General features: G+C 32.9%; 1 protein-coding gene across 2 annotated transcripts in view; it reads right to left on the bottom strand.

Moving 5' to 3' along the window:
• The window catches only part of LOC148939181 (terminal nucleotidyltransferase 4B-like), a 585,918-nt gene that overhangs the window by 206,901 nt on the left and 356,078 nt on the right, over positions 1-22,939 (bottom strand). For both annotated transcript variants that reach the window (XM_089107013.1, XM_089107012.1), the window contains 2 exons: positions 5,325-5,545; positions 1,876-2,098 (listed from right to left, as the gene is read on the bottom strand). In XM_089107013.1, the coding sequence (XP_088963139.1) occupies positions 1,876-2,098; positions 5,325-5,545 (444 nt within the window). The remainder of the gene's footprint in view (positions 1-1,875; positions 2,099-5,324; positions 5,546-22,939) is intronic.

The raw sequence follows: 22,939 nt of genomic DNA, 5'->3' as shown, positions 1-22,939 counted from the left end.
GGCATTGGCCATAAGCAATAATTTGAAAGGCGTTATGCTGTAAATATGATTCTAAAGGATGACAAAAAAGAACAAAAAAAAAAACAGCAGCCGACAGCGCATGCGCGATAATTATTATTGCTATGATTATTGTTATTATTAGTTTTTGCTAGCAAAGGTTGATCCCAAGAAGCTAAGGCGACTAAAATTTCGGCATTGAAGGCCTTCCACTCTTGCATTTCTAAAAGCAAGACGAGAAAGGACTTAGAGGAGGTTAGAAGATTGAGAGGACTTAGAGGAGGCTAGAGGATGGTTAGAGGAGGTTAGAGGATGTTGCCTTTAAGCATCTCCATTCTGACCCATTTACAAACTGTTAATTTAGGAAGATATCCTCCTGAATGCATCAGCTAAAATATAAGCGAACCGAGGGAGTTCATAATTGAAGTAGGGCAAATGAAGTTCGGAAGGCAGGGTATGAATGTCGAACTGGCATAGGCATATAATGTCTTGTGAATAAGCCCTTCTAGTCGTTTGCTTTGGCATTTTCATACCAAAAGATCCTATCTGACACTTACACTTCAGAAATATTGCCAAAACCTTTTCTAAGCTGTTCTCATAGGGAGGACCAACAGAGCTGGCCCAGTCCCACTTTGACATTCTGTTCTACATTGCCTGCTGATGATCCTCCCTTAGAAAACAACATAGCAAGCGGTTGTTGGCAATTATCCCCAAAGCTAAAAATATGAGATACAACCTTAAGTGACGATTTATTCTAAAGTAGCTATTTTAAATATATGGTATTATAGTTCAAATATACCATATATATATATATATATATATATATATATATATATATATATATATATATATATATATATATATATATATATATATATATATATATATATATTATAGTTCAAATTCTAAGGTTAATAGGCTATCAGACAGTTAGTCTATCTTGGCTTACTGGCCGTTGTTTTGACGTTTTGTCTAGGTTTATGCTATAGCCTAGCCTCAGACCCGTTCCTAGGGCTAGGGAAAAATTTCCCCAGCCTAGGGTTAGGGAAAAATTAATGACAGTGCTCCCATCCCGAATCAAATGCAAGCAATAAAGACAAATCAAAGTGATAATTTTTATCATATTTGGCAACCCCAAGCTGCAGGGCCCCCCTGGCACGTTGCCCGGGACAGCTACCCTGATTGCCTTCCCTGCCTGAGAACGGCTCTACCTAGGCATATACAAGCCTGGATGTTATTTCCCATGTTCAATTTGAGCTCGAACTTATTGATTGTAGGGTTTGACTGACAAAAAGCTCTACTTACGGCTTTATCCACAAGCAAATAAGGTAACGTGGGGAGGAGGGAACAATTGCCTCTTTAGGTTTTGGAAAAAAAATCTTTTTGGGCTATTTGTATTGGAAAAATTGGAAAAAGATCTTACCTCCCCCCCCCCCTAGAGTGTGACAAATGTATTTTTTGCATCTTCATCAATAAAAATGATGAAAAATACTTGCCTCACCCCCCAAGGGCATATCCAAGATTTTGTTCGGGGGGAGGGGGTCCATAAAAAATTTAAAATACATCAAAAAGATTTGTATACATTTTCGTTACGTTTTTACGAGTCGGAAAAAAACTTTAGAGAGGGGGGGGCAAGACTTCGTTACTCCCCCCTCAAGATACGGCTTTGCCTCCCCCCTATATTTTTTGTAAATTGGCACCATTGTAAGTGAATGCCTTTGAAATTGTTGCTCCCGAGTTTGTTTTTGTTCATACACACACTGTTTGTTTGTTTGTTTATATTTAATATTTTCCTGGATTTGGCAGACGGTCAAAGCTGTTGACCTAAGAAATATTTTATCTTTTGAAAAAGAAATTGTTGGAAAATAAGCAACTTACTTTTTTCCTTGACAACAAAGGTCATGAGACAATCACTTTTTCTTCCCCTACAAATATGAGCCGCTGTTGTAGTAACAGTAACAGGAAGCGTTTGACGTCCTTCTGTTATGTTTATCCTATTGGGGCTGATTGTAATGCCGACGGTGTAGGATTCACTTGAAATTATGATGGGGATGTCGTTTGCAACAGCTTGACGGCTCAGTATTTCAGCTTCACAGATCAGCTAAAAGGATTTAGCTAGTTAAAATGAGCTTTCAAAATTAATACAAATGCACACACAATTAAAATACGTAATACATATAATTCATGGGTCAGTATTAAATAAATTCTGGTAAAATAGGCATATTTGCGGTAATTTCTTTCGAGCAAGGGGACTCGAAGACATAAAATTTTATGAATTGTATGAAAAATGTAGCCGAAAATAGAAAACATCGCAAACATCTTTGTAATTTTTCTTTATTAATACAGAATTATTAATACAGCTGTATATTATAATACAGCTTTATTAATACAGCGCACCGAGCAGCAAACCAGACTAACAGCCTGTCACAGCGTCACAGTAAAGGTATATATACAGTAATGCGCGTTCCTATCTTCTCCATTGATGGTTTTTCGGGCATAATCATGTGTCACGCATTCCTCCTTGGCTCTTCCTTTGCGCGTGCGCAATAGCGAATTTTTACTGATGACAGGTCGTACATTTGATAGAAATCTAGGAGACCTATTTTTTCGTGTTTTTTACGCATTACTTCATTAGTAAACTTACAACTAATCTTTAATAAACAAAGAAAATATAAATAACAAACCATTGCTGCACGAACAGTTAATTTAACTTTCAATTAGTTAACAGTTAAAATTGATGTAAACTTCAATAATTAAATAAAATAGCTTTCTTTAAAGAACATTTCATTTAGGTCTGATATGATTGAATGCCAAGTAGTGACGCTTTTAAAAAATTAATGAATATCGTTAGTTCCTTCCCTGACGACGTCCCTTTGTGGCGCTGTGATGTGTCCCATTTCTGAAACAAACGTGCATTACTCTTTAGATACCTTTGCTATGCAGCCTGTATTTACAACTGTTTAAACTAATAATATTTACCGATATAGTTGTAAGGGGACGAGCTGGATGACAAAGCAACCAATCAGGATAAAGGAACTGCCATTTTTGTTGGTTCTTTTAATCTGGGTAATGATATTACCGGGAAATAAAATCACTAAATTTTGATTCACAGAAATCGAACCAGCTTTTTCTCCGTTTATGCAACTTATCTATAGTCTGAGTACAATTCCCAATATTGACAACCGTTAACTGTGGTGCCTGGTAACTTAAAAGCCAGCCCGTGTGTAGAGTGTGAACAGAAAACAAAAAGTTATTTTAATAGAAATTTCTTGACATTTCTACAAAATTCAAGAAAAGTTTGCTGATTTACACACTTAGACCCCCCCTCGAAATAAAGAAAACCTTGACGCCCCCCCCCTTCCCAGTTAAATTCTAGTTAGCATATCTATTTCAAAATGCAAACATTTAAAACTTTATATATTTCAGTTGATTTAATTTTATTTATTTACTCACTTTACCTTTTTTTATTTTTTATTATTTTATTTTATTTATTTTTCACTTTATTCTTCTATTTTATTTACTTTTATTTGCTTACTTTTAAAATGTGTTACAAATCTATTGTCTACAATCCCTCTGAGCAATACCCAGGATCCAAGGATTCCAGGATAATGGATCCACTTGCAACTCTACTACCAAATCTTAACAACCCAGAGGCGGTTTTAGGGGGGGGGGGCAGAGGGGGAACTTGTCCCAGGAGCAGAAATTTCAAGGGCGCAAAATTCGAAACAAATAATCCAACATTTATAATCAATTTTGATTTTTGATTTTTTTTTCAAAATAAAGTAGAAGGCGCAGTTGGTAGTAAGTATAAGCAAATTGAATCCGAAAGTTTCATATTCTATATCTTCATCACCATTCCTTGAAAATAAAAGTAATTAAATCAAATTTTATTAATTTAGTGTTTTTTTTGTGATATTTTGTCTTGCAAGAGGACTCAATCCAACAGACCGGCTTAGGAAAGCTATTGGTGTCAGTGTCGATCCAATAATTGTAGAACCGTGACCGTTTCAAAAGACTTTCAGATTTGAAAACAAATAATGGTTTTTGCTTACTACAGAAGAGTTATTCCAAGATGGCATGAATGTTGATGATATTAAAGTGAATTGCCTTAAACTTAGTGAAAAATATTGCGATGATTTAGATCCCATTCAGTTATTCCACGAACTCCAAGGTATGAAAAAAATAATTCAATACCGATACATTTCCTTAAAGAAACCTATAGATGTGTTAGAATTAACTGTGCAATGCGCAGATGAAGGGGTCTTCGCAAACGTAAGAATTGCCTATCAATTATTATTAACGATTGCAATGTCGGTGGCCAGTAAGGATTAAACAAATAATAGCGTATCCCAGATCGACTATGGGCCGGAAGCAACTAGATGGTCAAGAGTTGATGAGCATGGATGTGAAGAACTAGAAACAATTATTAGTGATGAGATAATTAACAATTTTGCAGAGCCTACAGTAAGAGTAGTCAGAATTAAATGAATAGAAGATTTTGTTCATAAATGAAAATTTTGTTAAAACTTGCTCTGAAAATTTTTGGCTAATCAAAGATTTTGCCCCGAGCGCAAGAGATGCCAGAACTACCGCTGGCTAATACACAACAAAGTCATACCATAACACAACACAAGAGTCAATCTTAGCCTTAACACAATGTTATTGCTTAATGACAATACAACCCAATTACCCATGATTAAGATTCAAAATAGCCATTACTCAACTCGTGCAGCCTCTATTTTTGTGTTGCCTGTCGTTTTCCTTTATCAGATACTACAATGTCATATGCTTTAAAAAGCAAATTAAGTGTTTGTTTTTAGGTGTATGTTTAATTTAAGTGTTTGTTGCTGTTGACTGATACAAGTTCATTATATTTGTGTTTTTTATGATGATCGCCGATGAAAGTTTATTATATTTGTGCTCTTTTTGTGTTCATGGCCGTATTTTTTGGCTTTAATACACAGTTATCTATCTATCTATGCTTTATTGTGGAATACTAGGCCAGGAATACTGGTCTTTCTCTCTATGTTTCAATTCTGAGTAGCCAATCAATTGTGGCCAAACGTAAGCATTTGATTGCATAAATCGACTTACCAGTTAAGCGAATGTAAAGATTTTTCATATATATAACTTCAGTCTTGTTCAGTATGTTTCAAATCTGAGATCCAATCAATTGTGGCCAAATGTAAGCAACTAATTGCAAAAATTGACTTACCGGTTAACCGAATGTAATGATATTTTACATATATATAGATTCAATCCTGTTCAGTATTTTTTAAATCTGAGTGGCCGATCAATTATGGCCATAATTGCAGAAATAAACTTACCGATTCACCGAAGGTAAAGAAGTTTTTTTGATTAATAAAATCCATTCCATCATCTTTTTTACTTTGTTTAACGATCATCTGAAGTCCCTGATTGTTTGTTTTGTACCAGACAAATTTGACCTTAGTTCCCTTTTTTGGACTAGGACTTATATGGCAAGACAGCCCAAACTTGGAATTGGCGATTCTCGGCTTAATTTTAGCAATGTACTCCGGCCTTAGGTCTGAAATAATGTATAATAATATTAATAAGTCAAGTAAAGGATATGTCAACAAAAAAGAGAGTCTGAAAAAAAGAAAGAAATAAAAAAACAAGTTTCACAAATGGACTATTAAGTGTTCCACTTAGCATATGTATGTGACAAAACCCTAACTTTTGGTATTGATTAATTTTTAGGGGGACTCAATAGAAAATAAACATGCAAATTCTACGAAATATATAGGAACATTTGGGAAAAATTTAGTGAGATACATTGCATTAGATTTAGGGGGCAAGGGCGTATCCAGGATTTTGTTCGAGGGGGGTGGGCATTTTTCTTTGGAGGGGGGTTAAAAAAAACTTTAAAAAGCATCAAAAACTTGCTTATATGCATTTTTGTTATGTTTTTACAAGTCGGACAAGAATTTTTGGAGGACTTCAAACCCTAAGAACCCCACCCCTAAATACGGCCTTGGGCAAGTACCAAAACGTACTTCTCCCCCATATGTACCTGTTTAATGCATTATGAGGTATAAGATTTGAAGTGAGGTTCGATCTTTTTAATAGGAGGCATTACCGATCAGTTCCTCAGTGATCTTAAGAGGAAAGGATTTACGAAGATAGATATCAGAATAAACTAAGATTAAAATTAGGGGGTTTATGGGGCAGTATTTTTAATTATAAATTAGTTGATAGGTTTATCTCAAATAAATTAATAATAAATTACTGATGCTTTATGTGGGAGAATAATGAATTTTGTTTCGTGCAATTTTCCTTCCTGAAGTTGGTTGATAGATTTCCTTGCTTATAGTATTTAAAGTTGTTTTTGTGTTGTTTTTTGCTTTTCTTTTCTCTTCAATTTTTTGTACTCCATATTATTGTTTTTTTCTTTTTGCGGATAATGAATTTATATTATTATATTATTATTACATTGTACATCACCAGAGCGTCTGAAAATTTCATGGAGAGCATTGATGGTATCGTCAGGGAAGATAATATGGGCGGTGTGGCATACAGAGGTGAGGATTTTGTCTTTCTTCGGGTTGTCTTTTGCAAGAATTAAGTAAATTTCGTTTATTTTGTATTTCTTCTTTCGTGTAAATTTTTCATCGTTGTCAACTTCTGTATAAGTTTGTAAAGACACGTTGATGTCCTCTGCATAAATAAGGATTTTCGTACCTCAAAACCAGCTGAAGCTGCTGGAAGTTCTGGTGAGAAAACACCTACCGCAGTTTAAAAATAGACTAGAAAAGGATTTTTAAAAGAACAAAATGTTTTCTTTCTGTTTTTTTTTCCGGATGTGAATGGCTTAAATATTTTTGAATTTTTATTTTTTCCTCTGAATCGATTTTTTCTTTATGTTGTGTTTTTTTTTTCTCTTAATGCTACTTTGTGCTTTTGTTTTTTTGTTATTCTTGAACATTATCAACTTGTGCTCTTCTTTCATATAAATGTTTAGTTCCATAAATGCAGTGATAGCTGCAACCAAGCAGAGAGCGAAACACGGCCCTCGGCCATCGCTAATAAAGTAAACCACTACTAATACTACTAACAACTCACCGCAGCACCAAGACGCCTGAGACCAACACAGCTTTGCACCCTCCTCCTCCATCCCAACCTATTCACAGCCTCCTTCTTTACACCCACCAAAGAGCCACGCATAAACCACTAGTTTCAGAATTCCACAGATTTTGGAAAATATGAGGAGTAAGATTATTTAAGCTAGTTTTGTCGATGTACTTGTGTAATCCACTAAGTAGTAATTATTGTTCGTTTTAATTTCAACTTGGCACTTTAATTTCGAAAGAAAAACTTTTTTTCTTAAATTAATAGCATAAAATAGAGGTCAAGAAATTAATTGCTCCTTACCCTCAAGTCTCCAGTAGTTTTTCTCTAGCTCAGTATGAATTTTTCAATAAATAAACTAAAGTGGACTATTTGAAGGGGGAAAATCCTGAACATATTCTTTTCCAAACCTCAACCCTCCTGGAACGATTTCTGAAGTTCCCCCTTTCATTGAAAAGGTTTACACGGGCATTCTTGAACTGAGGCAAAAGGACGAACTTCTTATACGATATGAAAGACTCAAGACCAAAAACTTGTATGTCTGGAGGATCAACATTTTTATGCGTATCCTGCAAGTGGAAAAGTATCTTGCCGTTTTGCTGCTTGCTCCAGCACAGCTGCAGCTTTGAACCAGTGATGAGGAACTCATGACAGCTTCTCTCAAATGTGATTGGTAAAGTTTACATCTTGGAAAGCAAGGAAAAGCTACAAAAACGCTGCGACAAGTAGCCATTGGTAACTTTCAGTTACCTCTCATGTATTTTGCTTCTTTTGATTTTATCTAGGATATTTCTTCTGCCAAACATATTTAGTAGAGCCTAAAGTAGATGGCAGCATTGGTGCAAGATACCCGGCATGAGATGACGCCGCCACTAAAACTAAATGCACTGAAGACGCCACTTTTCGAGCAAAAATCACCAAAGTAGTACCGATTTTCCGAGTAAAAATCGCTGGAGGTAAATTTTGAAATTTTTTTTTTGAAAAACATGTTTATTTGCAGATTTCAAAGCATAATAACTTCATAAAGCGTCTCAATGGCGCACATGCGTTTCATCTGTCAACACTGGGCAACTGTATCAACTGAAGATGCAGATGGACTCAGAAGGCAGTTGAAAACGAAAAAATTGGTTAGCCATACGGTGTGAAAGAAATGGAAATTCTTGTTTGGCTATGCCTCATAAACTTTAGGGTATCTGATTTTGTATTCAGACGTTATACCGAAAAACAAAGAAATAGTATATAAATTACGTGCGAACGTAACTCACGCTGAGATCGCCTTTATAAAAAAGGGAGTTGCCTTTAATTAATGAATAGTACAAGATCTGCAGATGCCGTGGGTCTACTGTTGAGACAATGAATAGTTCCTTGCATAAGGAATAATGACATACCTATTACACATAAATTCAGACTAGGATTAATGCAGTTAGAAGTTTATGTAAAAATCAAAAAGGTGTTGCGTTAATCACAAGTAAATGTCAATTAAAACGTACAAGAGCTATCAAATGTGATAGAAGGGCTGGCACTCTGCGAGGCCCCACCAAGTCTAATAGAAATATGATCCGCCATTTAATCAGTTAAAACATGTCAGGACTCGAACCTACTGTGTTGTTTTTTTTCTATGGTATTTTAAGCAAAGGCAAATTATATCCTATAAATTTTCACCGGGAATAGAAGGGGTGGCATAGCCACTGAGAAGAGAGGAGGTAGGATTATTTAATTTAATAAAAAAATAAAAAAAGAAGGGGTGGCAGAGCGTAAGGAGTGTATCCTGGGTCTTCAAAAAGGCTAAGGATCTTAAGATGAAACTTCAGGGAATGTTGAGGGCGGGGATGCTGAACTAAGTCAAAAGACGCTATGTACATCCAGGTTACCAAAAAGGCATATCTGTCGAATCTCAGGAACGTCTAGGGGTACTAGCTTCAAACTTTCAGAACCACTTCCACTGCTACTACAATTGCGGCTACTTGTGACTGCGGCTACTTGCGACAGTGACTAAGATTACTTAAGACTGCGACTATTCGCAACTGTGACTACAACTACTTGTGATTGCAACTATTTCTACTTGAGATTATTTTCCAGAAATGTTTAGGGGAATACTGAACAGAATCAAAGCACACTACGTGCATGCTTGTTGTCAAAAGGACGTATCAGCAGTATCTTAGGAACGGCTGAGGGTACTAAGTTAAAACTTCTAGGGTAGGTTGAGGAGTATCTTGGAAGATCATCAGAGGGCAGACAGCCCCCCTTACTCCATTTAGGTACCTTCCCCCAACACTGTTAAAAATTTCGAAAAAGCTATTTTGTTCAAAGTAGTCTTAAGGTCTAATAAAAATGCCTCCAGGGATGTCATGCCCTGGCCTCGGATAAGGGTTATAAATACAGTACAGGATTTATAACTGGGAAAGAGGGAATGTTTGATCCTGGGTGCGTCCTGTCTGATCCAGTGAATGTTGATTCGGATGCTGAACTAAATCAAATGAAACTAAGTTCATCCAGGTTATCAAAAGAACGTATCTACAATATCTTATGAACAGCTAAGGGTATTTTTGAGAGAAAAACAGAGTTTTATTAAAAAAAAATAAAACACATTAACAACAAAACCCAAAGTTTATTAAACTTGTATGGGCAGACATCACCCTTTACAAAACCCTACATACACAATTACTACCAGCCATCCTTAGCCCCCCCCCCCCCAAAAAAGGGCAAAAAAATAAATAATATAAAATAAATAAACAAATAAAAATAAACGAAATAAATTAATTTCTAACAATTTCACGACCTAATTGCATACCGAAGACACAAAATTAACAATCATTCTTCTTTTCTACCTCCTAGTCGCTCTCCCAAAAAAAAGTGTCACAATCACTCGAGAGAAAATTCGCTCAGCAAGGATTAAAACTCCTATGTAGACAAACACTGTCCTATTAGTTTACTGCGAAATTCATTTAGCTCATCAATTGTTGAAATTGCCTGAAGTAATGGTTTCCGCACCTGAGGGCCAACAGGTCTAATGGAAAAAACGTATCGTTTTGTAATAACCTGAGGTCGCCGAACTAGTGTTGATTCTCTAGTCGAGTAATTATGAAAATTAACACCACTGGTAAACATTTCTCTAAAACACTCAGGTAATAACGCATGTGTATATTTAAACCTAAAAAGAGCATTATAAAAATGGAATAATCCAGCAATTGGTAATATATTTACTTGATTATATCTATGTCTAACAGACATATTATGATTATCTTCAGTTCAAACACGTAAGGCATTATTTTGTGAACTTCTAAGGGGACGAAGGTGAGTTAAAAACGCTCTTGACCACGCAAGACAACCATATAGAAGATATGGGTGAACAAAAGAAAAATAAAGCAATCTCATCACATCTTTTGGAACAAAGTGCTTCAGTTTCCTCATCATCCCAACATTTCTTGCAACCTTGCCACTAACACATGAAATGTGCTCTTTGAAGTTAAGGCACTCATCAACAATCACCCCTAGATACTTTGTCGAAACTTCCCGAGGCAGAATATTTTCACTGAACTGTATTTTGTCAATCCAAGGGTAGTAATTGCTACTTCTACCATACATTACAAAATGGGATTTTGCATGTCTGTTAACCCTCATCCATTGTTTCAATGTTTAACATGCCAGTCTGAAGATTCTGTATAAGCATTTCCCCGGTTTTTGCAGCAACAGTTAGATGCGTGTCATCAGCAAAATAATTGAGTTGAACTTTAAGGGTTTTAGTGCTACTACTACTTCGACTACAACTACGACTGCGACTGCTGCGACTGCAACTACGACTATTTACAACTGTGACTCTGACTATGACTAATTGCAACTGTGACTGCGACTTAAACCACTTCTACTTGCGACTACTTTCAGGAAATGCTGAGGGGAATGTCGAAGAAAATCAAAACACACTATGTGCATGCAAGTTGTCAAAAGGGCATATCAGCAATATCTCAGGAACGAACAAGGGTATCAAATTGAAACTTTTATGACATGTTGAGGCGGATAAAGTGCTAGGAGGGAAAAGTCCCCTTGGCGTTTCAGTTCAAAGGCTCCCCGCAACACTTTTCAAAAATTTAAGTAACCACTTTGTTCAACATAATTAAAAGGTTTAACAATAATGCCTCCGGGTATGGCATACCCTTCTCCCCCCCCAGCCCTCGGGGAAAGGGTTGCAAATTATGCAGTTTGACAGTTGTTCATGTATAGGATTTATCATTGGGAAAGAGGAGAATGTTTAGTCCTGGGTGTGTCCAAATAGACCAAGAGTATTAAAGTGAAACTTTAGGGAATATTGAGAGGGATGCTGAACTGAATCAAACGGCACTATATGCATCCAACGACACTATCAAAAGGACACATTTTCAATATCATAGGAATGGATAAGGGTATTAATTTGAAATTTTTAGGGCCACAGCTAATACTACTACTGCAACAGTTACCACCTACGACTGTGACTATTTGCAATTGTGACTATGCCTACTTATGACTGTTTACAACTGTGACTACTTGCGACTTCGACTGCGACTACTTGCGACTGTGACTGTGACTACTTGTGATTGCTACTACTTGCGACTTCGACTACGACTACTTGTGACTGTGACTGTGACAATTTGTGATTGCTACTACTTGCGACTGTGACTACAATTGTAAGTGTTTGCGACTACGACTACTTGTGTCTCCAACTACGACTACTTGCGAATGGATTATTTATTAGATTAATAAATTATATTAATAAATTAAAAACAAATAACAACTAACTAATTAAGACAAAAAAATACTAAAAAAATGAAAAAGAGAGCCAGTGAAAAAAACTCTTTTGTCAAAAAAATGAAAAAGCCGCAAAAAAAAAACAGAAAAGCTACACAAAAATGGAAGAGCCAAAAAAAAAGAACTATGGGGCCTGAACATCCCCACCCAAAAAGCACTTTTTAAATTAATTTTAAAAAACTGTTGGTGTTCAGCCACCCTAATGTTTGCCGGAAGAGAATTCAACTGTGACAACTAGCAACCGCGGCTACTTGTGAAAACGATTAGGACTAAGGCTAACTGCGATTGCGACAGTGATTACTTTCGGCTACGACTAATTATGACAGGTCAAACCCCTGTTTGACCTGTATGACAGGTCAAACAAGCCAAACCCCTGTTTGTTGTAATTTTTCTTCGTTTTAAGTTTGACGTGAGTGTTCACTATAATTTTTACTCGTATATATATATATATATATATATATATATATATATATATATATATATATATATATATACATAACCGTCACATCAACAATAAAAGAGACGGAAAACCGACTCTTATGTACCGTCTCACATATGAAGTAGTTTTACACGACTTCATAAAAGTTTACTTCCCCAGATAAGCACACAGTTTATTGACAAGAACACACAGATTATTTCTCTGATTTTTATTTACATTTTGCTCTAACACCATATAACTATTTCGTATTTAACTCATAACTTAGCTTCCACAAATATAAATTTTCTTCAATTAGTTTCTTTTACCTCTCTTTCAGGCACGTACGCTGGATTATTTTGTTTCTGGTGGCAATAATAAAAAAAGGTAACAAATATAATTTGAATAAGAAATGCCCGAAAGTTTTGGAACGCTTGGGATTAGGGAGAGGGTTCGGGCCTCGAAGCCACTCCTTGATACTCCTCTGCTTTCTTGAACTTCTTTTTTAACCCATTTCTCTTAATTTTTTCCCTCGTAAAATTTTCTGTTCTGGCGTTTAATGTACTACCAATCAATGGCGGTTCTGACATCTCTTACGCCCGGGGCAAAGTCGTGATTAGCGGCCCCATTTTTTACCGAAATTTTCGGGCCAAATTAAAAAAAATTTCATTTATTTCAATCTGACTTTTCTTGTTTTATATGGAAAAAGATGTGGGAAAAATGAAAATTTCGGATTCAATTTGCTTATACTTACTTCCAACTGTGCCTTCTATTTATTTTAATAAAAATTACACTTCAAAAATTACATAATTATTATAAATGTTAAATTATTTAATTGAAATTTTGCACCCCTAAAATTTTTACACCTCGGGCAAGTGCCCCCTCTTCCCCCTAAAACCAACTCTGTTACTAATACGTTAACTCTTCACTCAGAGGACTTCATCATTAATTTACAACAAAAAACGGAAATTTCTATGAAATGCATGATTAAGCATGATATAGAAAAAATCATCTAATTTGTGGCTAGGCTAACCTGAAACTCTACAAATGAACTATAAATTATTAAAAGTTTTTTCCGCGAACAATGGTAACAATCTAACAAATGATAAAAATAATGATAAGACATCAGACCGACAATCAGATATAGAAAATCTATTGTTATAGGCTAATCTGTAATCTGCTTTTTTAGTTGCTTTGTCATTATAGAAAAACTTGTATTCTGTTGTGGGTACACAAAAACCAAATCATTTTTTTTCTAATTTCTGTTGAAGGAATTGGCATTCATGTTACACGTTTGACAATGGCCGTTGAAACGATCGAAAATTAATTTAAAAAATTAATAACATTTTACTTTTCGTTTAATTTTCAATCAGAATATAGTAAAGACGAAGCTTAGTCGGAGAAATTTATTTCAAGAGGCATAGGAAATTAAAAAAAAAGTAGAACACAGGTGAATTACAGAACAAATACAGGAAACGCGGAAAAATAGTAAATTTTTGATTTTTATAGAGTGGTGAGATTTTTTTTATCCTTAATTCCCTCTAGAAGATTTTGGACTGTCAGGTTAGGTTAGGTACCGAGGTAAATGTAAAGACACTGTATGTTGTCAGGTTAACAAAACAATGCATTTGGAAAAAATCGGAAATGGCTTGGAGGGATCAAATAAGAACTTTCGGACAGTGTTGGGGGGGGGGGGGGTCATAGTGGATGTTCAAAAAATTGAAAACTATTTTCAAATTCAGAAAAACTTTCTTTTATATTCAATATGTAACCAAGAAAATTTTAAGGCGGATCGTTCTTGAAATTTGTCACGAGAGGGATAAGGACTTCGAACAAATGAAAACACGTGAATTACACAACAAATATGGGACACACAGAAAAATATTAAAACTATTGATTTTTGTTTGGGGGGGGGGTCCCGTCTCTAATCTCAACCAAAGGCTTTGCAATACCAATCCCTTTGGGACTTAGAATCCATTTACAATGAAGTAACAAGGTATCCAGCATCCAAGAGAGGGGTTAGGGGGTTTGATACCCCCGAAATGTTTATCCGACTCGCAAAAAAAGTAATAAATATGAATATAAACAAATATTTGATGAGTTTTTTAAAGTTTTTGTACCCCCCCCCCCAAAAAAAAAATCCTTTTTTAAAACCTCCTCAAAAAAAATCCTGGATAAGGCCCTGTATTATGTGTTGTCAGGTTAGTAGTAAGAGAGGTGCTGATTAAAAACCTAAATGCAAACTTACGCCTGAAGGCATAGATATGTGTTTAGGTTTTCAAGTAATTGGACGGTTACCAGGGTCATTTGCCTATTACAATGAACTCTACATGGGTTGAGAGGAACGTGTATAACTTGATTGGCGATTAGGATTTGAATATAAGGACTGGTTTTCACTACAATTCATATTAGTAAGAGACTTTGATTATTTGTTTCATGGGTTTCATTTATAGAACGAGTCATTCTTTTTAAATGTGTAATTTATTATTTTGTTTAAGAGTTTTACGAATTTTTTTTTTTTCTAAAAGATATTTTCGAAAAGATATTTGCCTAGACGCTTACAATGGGCATTTCTAGAAAGTATTCAATAGCTTAATTGAAAAGTAAAGATATAATTACATTGTGACTTGACCTAGCTTTACCTCGCCGATGTGGTCTGTATAATACGTAAGTAACGTTTGAAAAATATTGTCAATTTAAAAATAACGGGCTGAAAAGTGTTTTGAGGGTGGTGGGGTGCATAGAGGGGTGTGGGGCACGAGGGTTCAGTTAAAGAGGATACAGGTGCACGGCGGGATTTCTGTTATACACGGGTGCAGTTACACGGGGGAGACAGGTGCACGGGGCGTCTCACTTTTTTTTTTCGTAAATCGGGCTCCCTGTTTTAAAAATACCTTTTTCTTATGAGGCTTGGAGCATTTGGTGACTAGATATTAAACGTAATGAAATTTAGCACGGAGGTTCAGTTTTACAGGGGTTTCAGTTATACAGGGGTTCAGTTACATGGGGGTTCTTTGTGTTAAATAAGTAGTTTTTGTATCTTTTAAAAGATCTTGACGGGGATTGAGAGACTCAGTTGCCTAAGTCCGTGTGATTTTTCTTTACTTGATGCTAATTAAAAACGACATATTTGTGTTAAATAAGTAGTTTTTGTATCTTTTAAAAGATCTTTACGGGGATTGAGAGACTCAGTTGCATACTTGCGTGTGATTTTTTTTTACTTGATTGTCATTAAAAACGAAATTTTTGTGTTAAATAAGTAGTTTTTGTATCTTTTAAAAGATCTTTACGGGGCTTGAGAGACTCAGTTGCCTAATTCCGTGTGATTTTTCTTTACTTGATGCTCATTAAAAACGAAATTTTTGTGTTAAATAAGTAGTTTTTGTATCTTTTAAAAGAGCTTTACGGGGATTGAGAGACTCAGTTGCCTAATTCCGTGTGATTTTTGTTTACTTGATGGGCGTAAAAATGTTAAAATTGGTGTTATTGAATTAGAGTTTGATTCTTATAAAAGAGCTTTACGGGGGTTGAGAGACTCAGTTGCCTAATTCCGTGTGATTTTTCTTTACTTGTTGGTCATTAAAAACGAAATTTTTATGTTAAATAAGTAGTTTTTGTATCTTTTAAAAGATCTTTACGGTGATTGAGAGACTCAGTTGACTAATTCCGTGTGATTGTTCTTTACGTGATGGTCATTAAAATCGAAAATTTAGTGTTAAATAAGTAGATTTTTTAAATTTTAAATGAGATTTAAGGGGATTGAGAGACTCAGTAGCATAATTCCGTGTGATTTTTCTTTACGTGATGGTAATTAAAAACTAAATTTTTGTTTTAATTATGTTGTTTTGTATCTTTTAAAAGAGCTTTACGGGGATTGAGAGAGTAAGTTTAAAAATTCCGTGTGTTTTTTCTTTACTTGGTGGTCATTAAAAACGAAATTTTTGTGTTAAATAAGTAGTTTTTTTATCTTTTAAAAGAGAGTTAAGGGGTGTGAGAGACTCAGTTGCATTATTCCGTGTGATTTTTATTTACTTGGTGGTCATTAAAAAAGAAATTTTTGTGTTAAATAAGTAGTTTTTTTATCTTTAAAAAGATATTTACGGGGATTGAGAGACTCAGTTGCCAAATTCCGTGTGTTTTGTCTTTACTTGTTGGTCGTTAAAAACGAAATTTTTGTGTTAAATAATTAGTTTTTTTATCTTTTAAAAGATCTTTAAGTGGTTTGAGAGACTCAGTTGCCTAATTACGTGTGTTTTTTCATTACTTGGTAGTCATTAAAAATTAAATTTTTGTGTTAAATAAGTAGTTTTTCTATCTTTTAAAAGAGCTTTAAGGGGTTTGAGAGACTCAGTTGCCTGTTTCCGTGTGGTTTTTGTTTACTTGGTTGTCTTTAAAAACGAAAATTGGGTGTTAATTAAGTAGTTTTTTCATCTTTTAAAAGAGCTTTAAGGGGTTTGAGAGACTCAGTTGCCTAATTCCGTGTGTTGTTTTTATTTACTTGGTAGTCATTAAAAAAAAAATTTTAGTGTTAAATAAGTAGTTTTTGTGTCTTTTAAAAGAGCTTTAAGGGGTTTGATAGACTCAGATGCCGGTTTCCGTGTGTTTTTTCTTTACTTTGTTGTCATTAAAAACGAAATTTTTGTGTTAAATAAGTAGTTTTTGTATCATTTAAAATATCTTTAAGGGGTTTGAGAGACTCTGTAATGCACTAGTTTTTCAGTAAAGACACTCAATATCCTAAAAGTGTTTAATTCAAACTTTTTAAAACTTCGAAATTTTTCAACTTTATTTATTTTTTCTTTCTGTACATAACTTAAAATGTCAAAATATGCTTACAGTTCTAACAATTGCGCTCTGTGATTGGTCAGAGACACGATGTGACTTTCCCACTGGCATTCTATGACAGGTTATTGACAGAGCTCTGTGATTGGTCAGAGACACGATGTGACTTTCCCACTGGTATTCTATGACTGGTTATTGACACAACCTAATCTATTGCATGTATTAAATCAGTATTTTTTACGCAGTGGAACGATAAACACATAAGTCATATCTTTAAAAAAAAAGTGAAGATGGAACATTTTAATACAGTGTGTTTACATAACAAGGTTATTGTAGCATTGAATGCCGACAAAGAGAAATATTTAAACTTTGAAACAAGTACAGGTGGTAGCACTATTGGAAATGTATGCATGCATTGTCATGACAGTAAGGAATTAAATTTCTTTGGAATACCAAAAAAATTCAACTCTTATGTTGGTGGTTATGCGAGATTGAGATCTCCAGAGATGATTGCACTCAAAGAGAATGCCAACATAAAAATAATCATTGATGATAGAGGACAACTCCTTGCTACTGTTGCAGGTAACACATTACCTACTGATACATCCAATCGTCACCTTTCAGGTATTAGCATTCAACGGACGATCAATAAAAGAAAGGCCTACTCTTCTACTAATATCGTAAACCATATCTTGTCTACGTGCCGAAACTGTTACCTGTGTAAAAATAATGTGATAATAGACAGTGAAATTGTCAGAAAAATAAAAAGGGCATTGTCAGAAAATATCACGATGGAATATAAAGATGAATCGATGAAAAACAAAACACCAGCAAACGTTACTGCCATTGGTCAAACAGTCATTGAACCAAATAATACCAAAGACGAAAAGCATATTGAGCCTTTTGATGAGACACCAGTAAAAATTGTGTATGACTCAAAATGGAATAATGATTATTCTACTGATTACGAACTAAGAGAAGACAATAGCTATAATATCAAGAGAGAACATGGTGAACTATTTTATGGAACAGATTCAAAATGTCCAAAGTTAATTGTTGATATTAATAATGTATCATAATATATTTATTGTATTAATATTCTACATAGCATTATTTCATTAAAAATATATTTTGCATTACATTGCTATGTGTTCATTATTTTTAGAGTAAGCTAGCATATCAAACGTTTAGAATGTCTAATAAAACGTCGGTGATGTAAGAAAAGGAATTTGCATACATCTATTGTCAGACACATGGGGACAAATTTTTTCTTGAATTCACCTCCTGGATAAATAAAAAAAAGACATTTCATTCAAGAAATTATGACGAAACTCTAAGTAAGCTACAAACTCTGTCTTGAAGTTACCTCATGGATACACAATGCAGAAATTTCATTTAAGAAATTATCAAAAATTGTAAGTAAGTAGCAAATTCTTTCAAAAATATGTTAATACGTTTAAGCAATAAATATCTTTAAGCCTAACCCGTCTTTATTCTTTAGAATAGTTTTATTCATTTCATTAAATTATGAAGAAATTGTAAGTAAGTAACAATAGCTTTCTTGAATTCGCTTCCTGGACACAACACAGATATTTAATTCAAGAAATAATAATAAAATCGCAAGTAAGTAATCAAGTCTTTATTGTTTTCCCCTATTGGATACACAATACTGAAATTTCATTCAAGAATTTATGAAGGAATTCTAAATAGGTAACACACTCATGTTACCTCATGGATACACAATGCAGAAATTTCATTTAAGAAATTATCAAAAATTTTAAGTAAGTAGCAAATTCTTTCTTGAATTCGCCTCCTGTGTAAATAAAAATGATAGTTCATTAAAGAAATTATGAAAAAATTGTAAGTAAGTAGCAAATTCTTTCTTGAATTCACATGCTTAATAAACAAAAAAGACATTTCGTTCGAGAAATTATGACAAAATTCCAAGTAATTAACAAACTCTTTATTGTTTTCATAACTTAGATACACGATGTTTAAATTTAATTCAATAAATTATGAAAAAATTCTCAGTAAGTATCAATTTCTTTCTTTAAGTAAACTCCTGGATACACAATACTTAAATTTAATTTAAGAAATTATTAAAAAAACAATTTCTTTATTGAAGTCAACTCTTGTATACACAATACAGAAATTTCATTCAAGAAATTATGAAAATATTTGCAAGTAAGTAACAAACTCTTTTCTTTTTCACCTCATTGATAGACAGTAAAGATAATTAATTCAATAAATTATGAAAAAATAGCAAGTAATTAAATATTTTTTCTCTTTATAAAAATCAAATGTCAATTATATACACGTTTTATAAATTTAATTAATTATATTATTAAAAAAATTATCAGTAATTAACAATTTCTTTCTTGAATTCAACTCATGGATACACAATACTGAAATTTCATTCAAGAATTTCATGACTTAGATACACGATGTATAAATTTGATTCAAGAAATTATTAAAAAATTCTCAGTAAGTAACAATTTCTTTCTTGAAGTCGTCTCTCGGATGAACAATGCGGAAATCTCATTCAAGAAATTATGAAAATATTTGTAAGTAAGTAACAAACTCTTTATTGATTTCACCTCTTGGATATACAGTACAGATACTTCATTCAAGAAATTGTGAAAAAATCGCAAGTAAGTAACTTTTTTTTCTCTTTATCACAAACAATTTTCACTGAGCTAAATGATGTAGAAATTTAATTCAAGAAATTATTGAAAAATTCTAAGTAAGTAACAATTTCTTTCTTGAAGTCAACTCTTGGATACGCAATACAGAAATTTGATTCAATAAATTATGAAAAAATTGTAACTAAGTAGCAAATTCTTTCTTGAAGTTACCTGCTGGACAAACAAAAAAGAAATTTAGTTCAAGAAATTATGACAAAATTCTAATTAATTAACAAACTCTTTATTTTTTTAACTTGTTTGTTTAAATAACAAAAATTTTATTTCAATAATTTTTGAAAAATTACACTGTATTTGTTGCAATTTATTAATTGTTTTCAACTGTGTGTTAAAAAAAAAAAAAAAAAAAAAAAAGACATTTCGTAAAAGAAATTATGACAAAATTCTAACTTAGAAAATAATTTATTTTATAAACCTTTTGTTTAAACAAAAAAAAAAAAAAAAAAAAAATTTGGTTCAAAAAATTATGAAAAAATAAAAATTAAGAAAAAAAATTTATTTTTTTAACGATTTAGATATAATATTTAGAAATTAAATTAATGAAATTATGAAAAAAATTATCAGTAAGTAACCATTTCTTTCTTGAAGTTAACTCTTGTATACACAATATGGAAATTTCATTCAAGAAATTATGAAAATATTTGTAAGTAAGTAACAAACTCTTTATTAATTTCACCTCTTTGATATACAGTACAGATACTTCATTCAAGAAATTATGAAAAAATCGCAAGTAAGTAGCTTTTTTTTTCTTTATCACAAAAAATTTTAACTTAGCTACACGATGTTTGAAATTTAATTCAATAAATTATGAAAAAATTTTCATTAATTAACAATTTCTTTCTTTAAGTCAAATCTTTGATACACACAATACGGAAATTTCATTAAAGAAATTATAAAAAATATTTGTAAGTAAGTAACAAGCTATTTATTGATTTCACCTCTTGAATATACAGTACAGATACATCATTCAAGAAACGTGATTAAACACGTTTTGAAACTACATGCTATTTGTATGCCTTTCCTTGGCACCTTTCCAAACGAACAGGGATTCCCCACTGGTTCCTACACATTGCAAAAAGTGAGCAGTACGAAAACTCCACGTTTTCAACCAGACGGGTTTTTTAGGGACCAAAACGGAGAGATATGCAAATACCACATAGCTTTATTCCATTTGTTTAAGGTTCATTTAGCCGAAGTTACGTGGGCCCCCGTAACTGCGACAAAATGATCCTTGAAAAAATGTAATAAAGCTATGACGAATTTGCATATCTCGCCTTATTGGTCCCTAAAAACCAGTCTGGTTGAAAACGTGGAGTTTTCGTACTGCTCACTTTTTGCAATGTGTAGGAACCAGTGGGGAATCCCTGTTCGTTTGGAAAGGTGCCAAGGAAAGGCATACAAATAGCATGTAGTTTCAAAACGTGTTTAATCACGTTTCTTGAATGAATATTTCATTTTTTTTAAGGTTCATTTAGACGAAGTTACGTGCGCGCACGTAACTTCGTCTAAATGAACCTTAAAAAAATGAAATAAAGCTATGTAGAATTTGAATATCTCTACTTATTGGCCCCTAAAAATCCAGTCTGGTTGAAAACGTGGAGTTTTCGTAATGCTCACTTTTTTGCACTGTGTAGGAACCCGTGGGGACTCCCTGTTCGTGTGGAAAGGTGCCAAGGACCGGCATACAAATAGCATGTAGTTTCAAATCGTGTTTAATCACGTTTCTTGAATGATGTATCTGTACTGTATATTCTAGATGTGAAATCAATAAAGAGCGTGTTACTTACGTAAAAATATTTTTTTTAATTTCTTGACTGTAATTTCCGTATTGCGTGTATCCACGAGTTGACTTCAAGAAAGAGCTTGTTAATTACTTAAAAATATTTCATAATTTATTGAATTAAATTTCCCTCCTGGAGTCGCTCAGTGAACAGTGTGTGTGATAAAGAAAAAAAAGCTACTTACATGCGATTTTTTCATAATTTCTTGAATGAAGTATCTGTACTGTATATCCAAGAGGTGAAATTAATAAAGAGTTTTTTACTTACTTACAAATATTTTCATAATTTCTTGAATTAAATTTACGTATTGTGTATCCAAGAGTTAACTTCAAGAAAGAAATGGTTACTTAATTTTAATTTTTTTAATAATTTAATTAATTTTATTTATAAATCTTTTAAATAAATCGTTAAAAAAATAAATTTTTTTAATTAATATTTATTTGTGAATAATATCTTTAAAGAAATTTCTTTTTTTTTTTTTTTTTTTTACCCAACAGGTTAATTCAATAAATAATTTTGTACTTTGTAATTTTTTAATAATTTATTTAACCCAATTTTTTTTTTTTTTTTTTTTTTTTTTATCAAAAAGGTTAATTAAAAAAATAATTTTCAAATTAGAATGATAATTTTTTAATAATTTATTTAATTAAATTTATAGTTCGTATATATAAATCGTTAAAAAAATAAAGATTTTGTTACTTACTTAGAATTTTATCATAATTTCTTGAAATAAATTTCTTTTTTTGTTTGTCCAGCAGGTAAATTCAAGAAAGAATTTGCTACTTAGTTACAATTGTTTCATAATTTATTGAATCAAATTTCCGTATTGCGTATCCAAGAGTTGACTTCAAGAAAGAAATTGTTACTTACTGAGAATTTTTCAATAATTTCTTGAATTAAATTTCTACATCATTTAGCTAAGTGAAAATTGTTTGTGATAAAGAGAAAAAAAAGTTACTTACTTGCGATTTTTTCACAATTTCTTGAATGAAGTATCTGTACTGTATATACAAGAGGTGAAATCAATAAAGAGTTTTTTACTTACTTACAAATATTTTCATAATTTCTTGAATGAAATTTCAGCATTGTGCATCCGAGAGACGACTTCAAGAAAGAAATTGTTACTTACTGAGAATTTTTTCATAATTTCTTGAATCAAATTTCTACATCGTGTATCTAATTCATGAAATTCTTTAATGAAATTTCCGTATTGTGTATCCATGAGTTGACTTCAAGAAAGAAATTGATACTTACTGAGAATTTTTTTAATAATTTAATGAATTAAATTTCTAAATCGTTTAGATAAGTGAAAATTGTTTTTGATAAAGATAAAAAAAGTTACTTACTTGCGATTTTTTCATAATTTCTTGAATGAAGTATCTGTACTGTATATT

This window comes from Artemia sp. Qi Xiang Cuo, chromosome 21 (genome assembly GCF_049724085.1).
Source record: "Artemia sp. Qi Xiang Cuo chromosome 21, ASM4972408v1, whole genome shotgun sequence".
Classification (NCBI taxonomy): Eukaryota; Metazoa; Arthropoda; class Branchiopoda; order Anostraca; family Artemiidae; genus Artemia; species Artemia sp. Qi Xiang Cuo.
The sequence above is the reverse complement of the archived record's forward strand: the minus strand, read 5'-3'. Positions and strand labels throughout refer to the sequence as shown.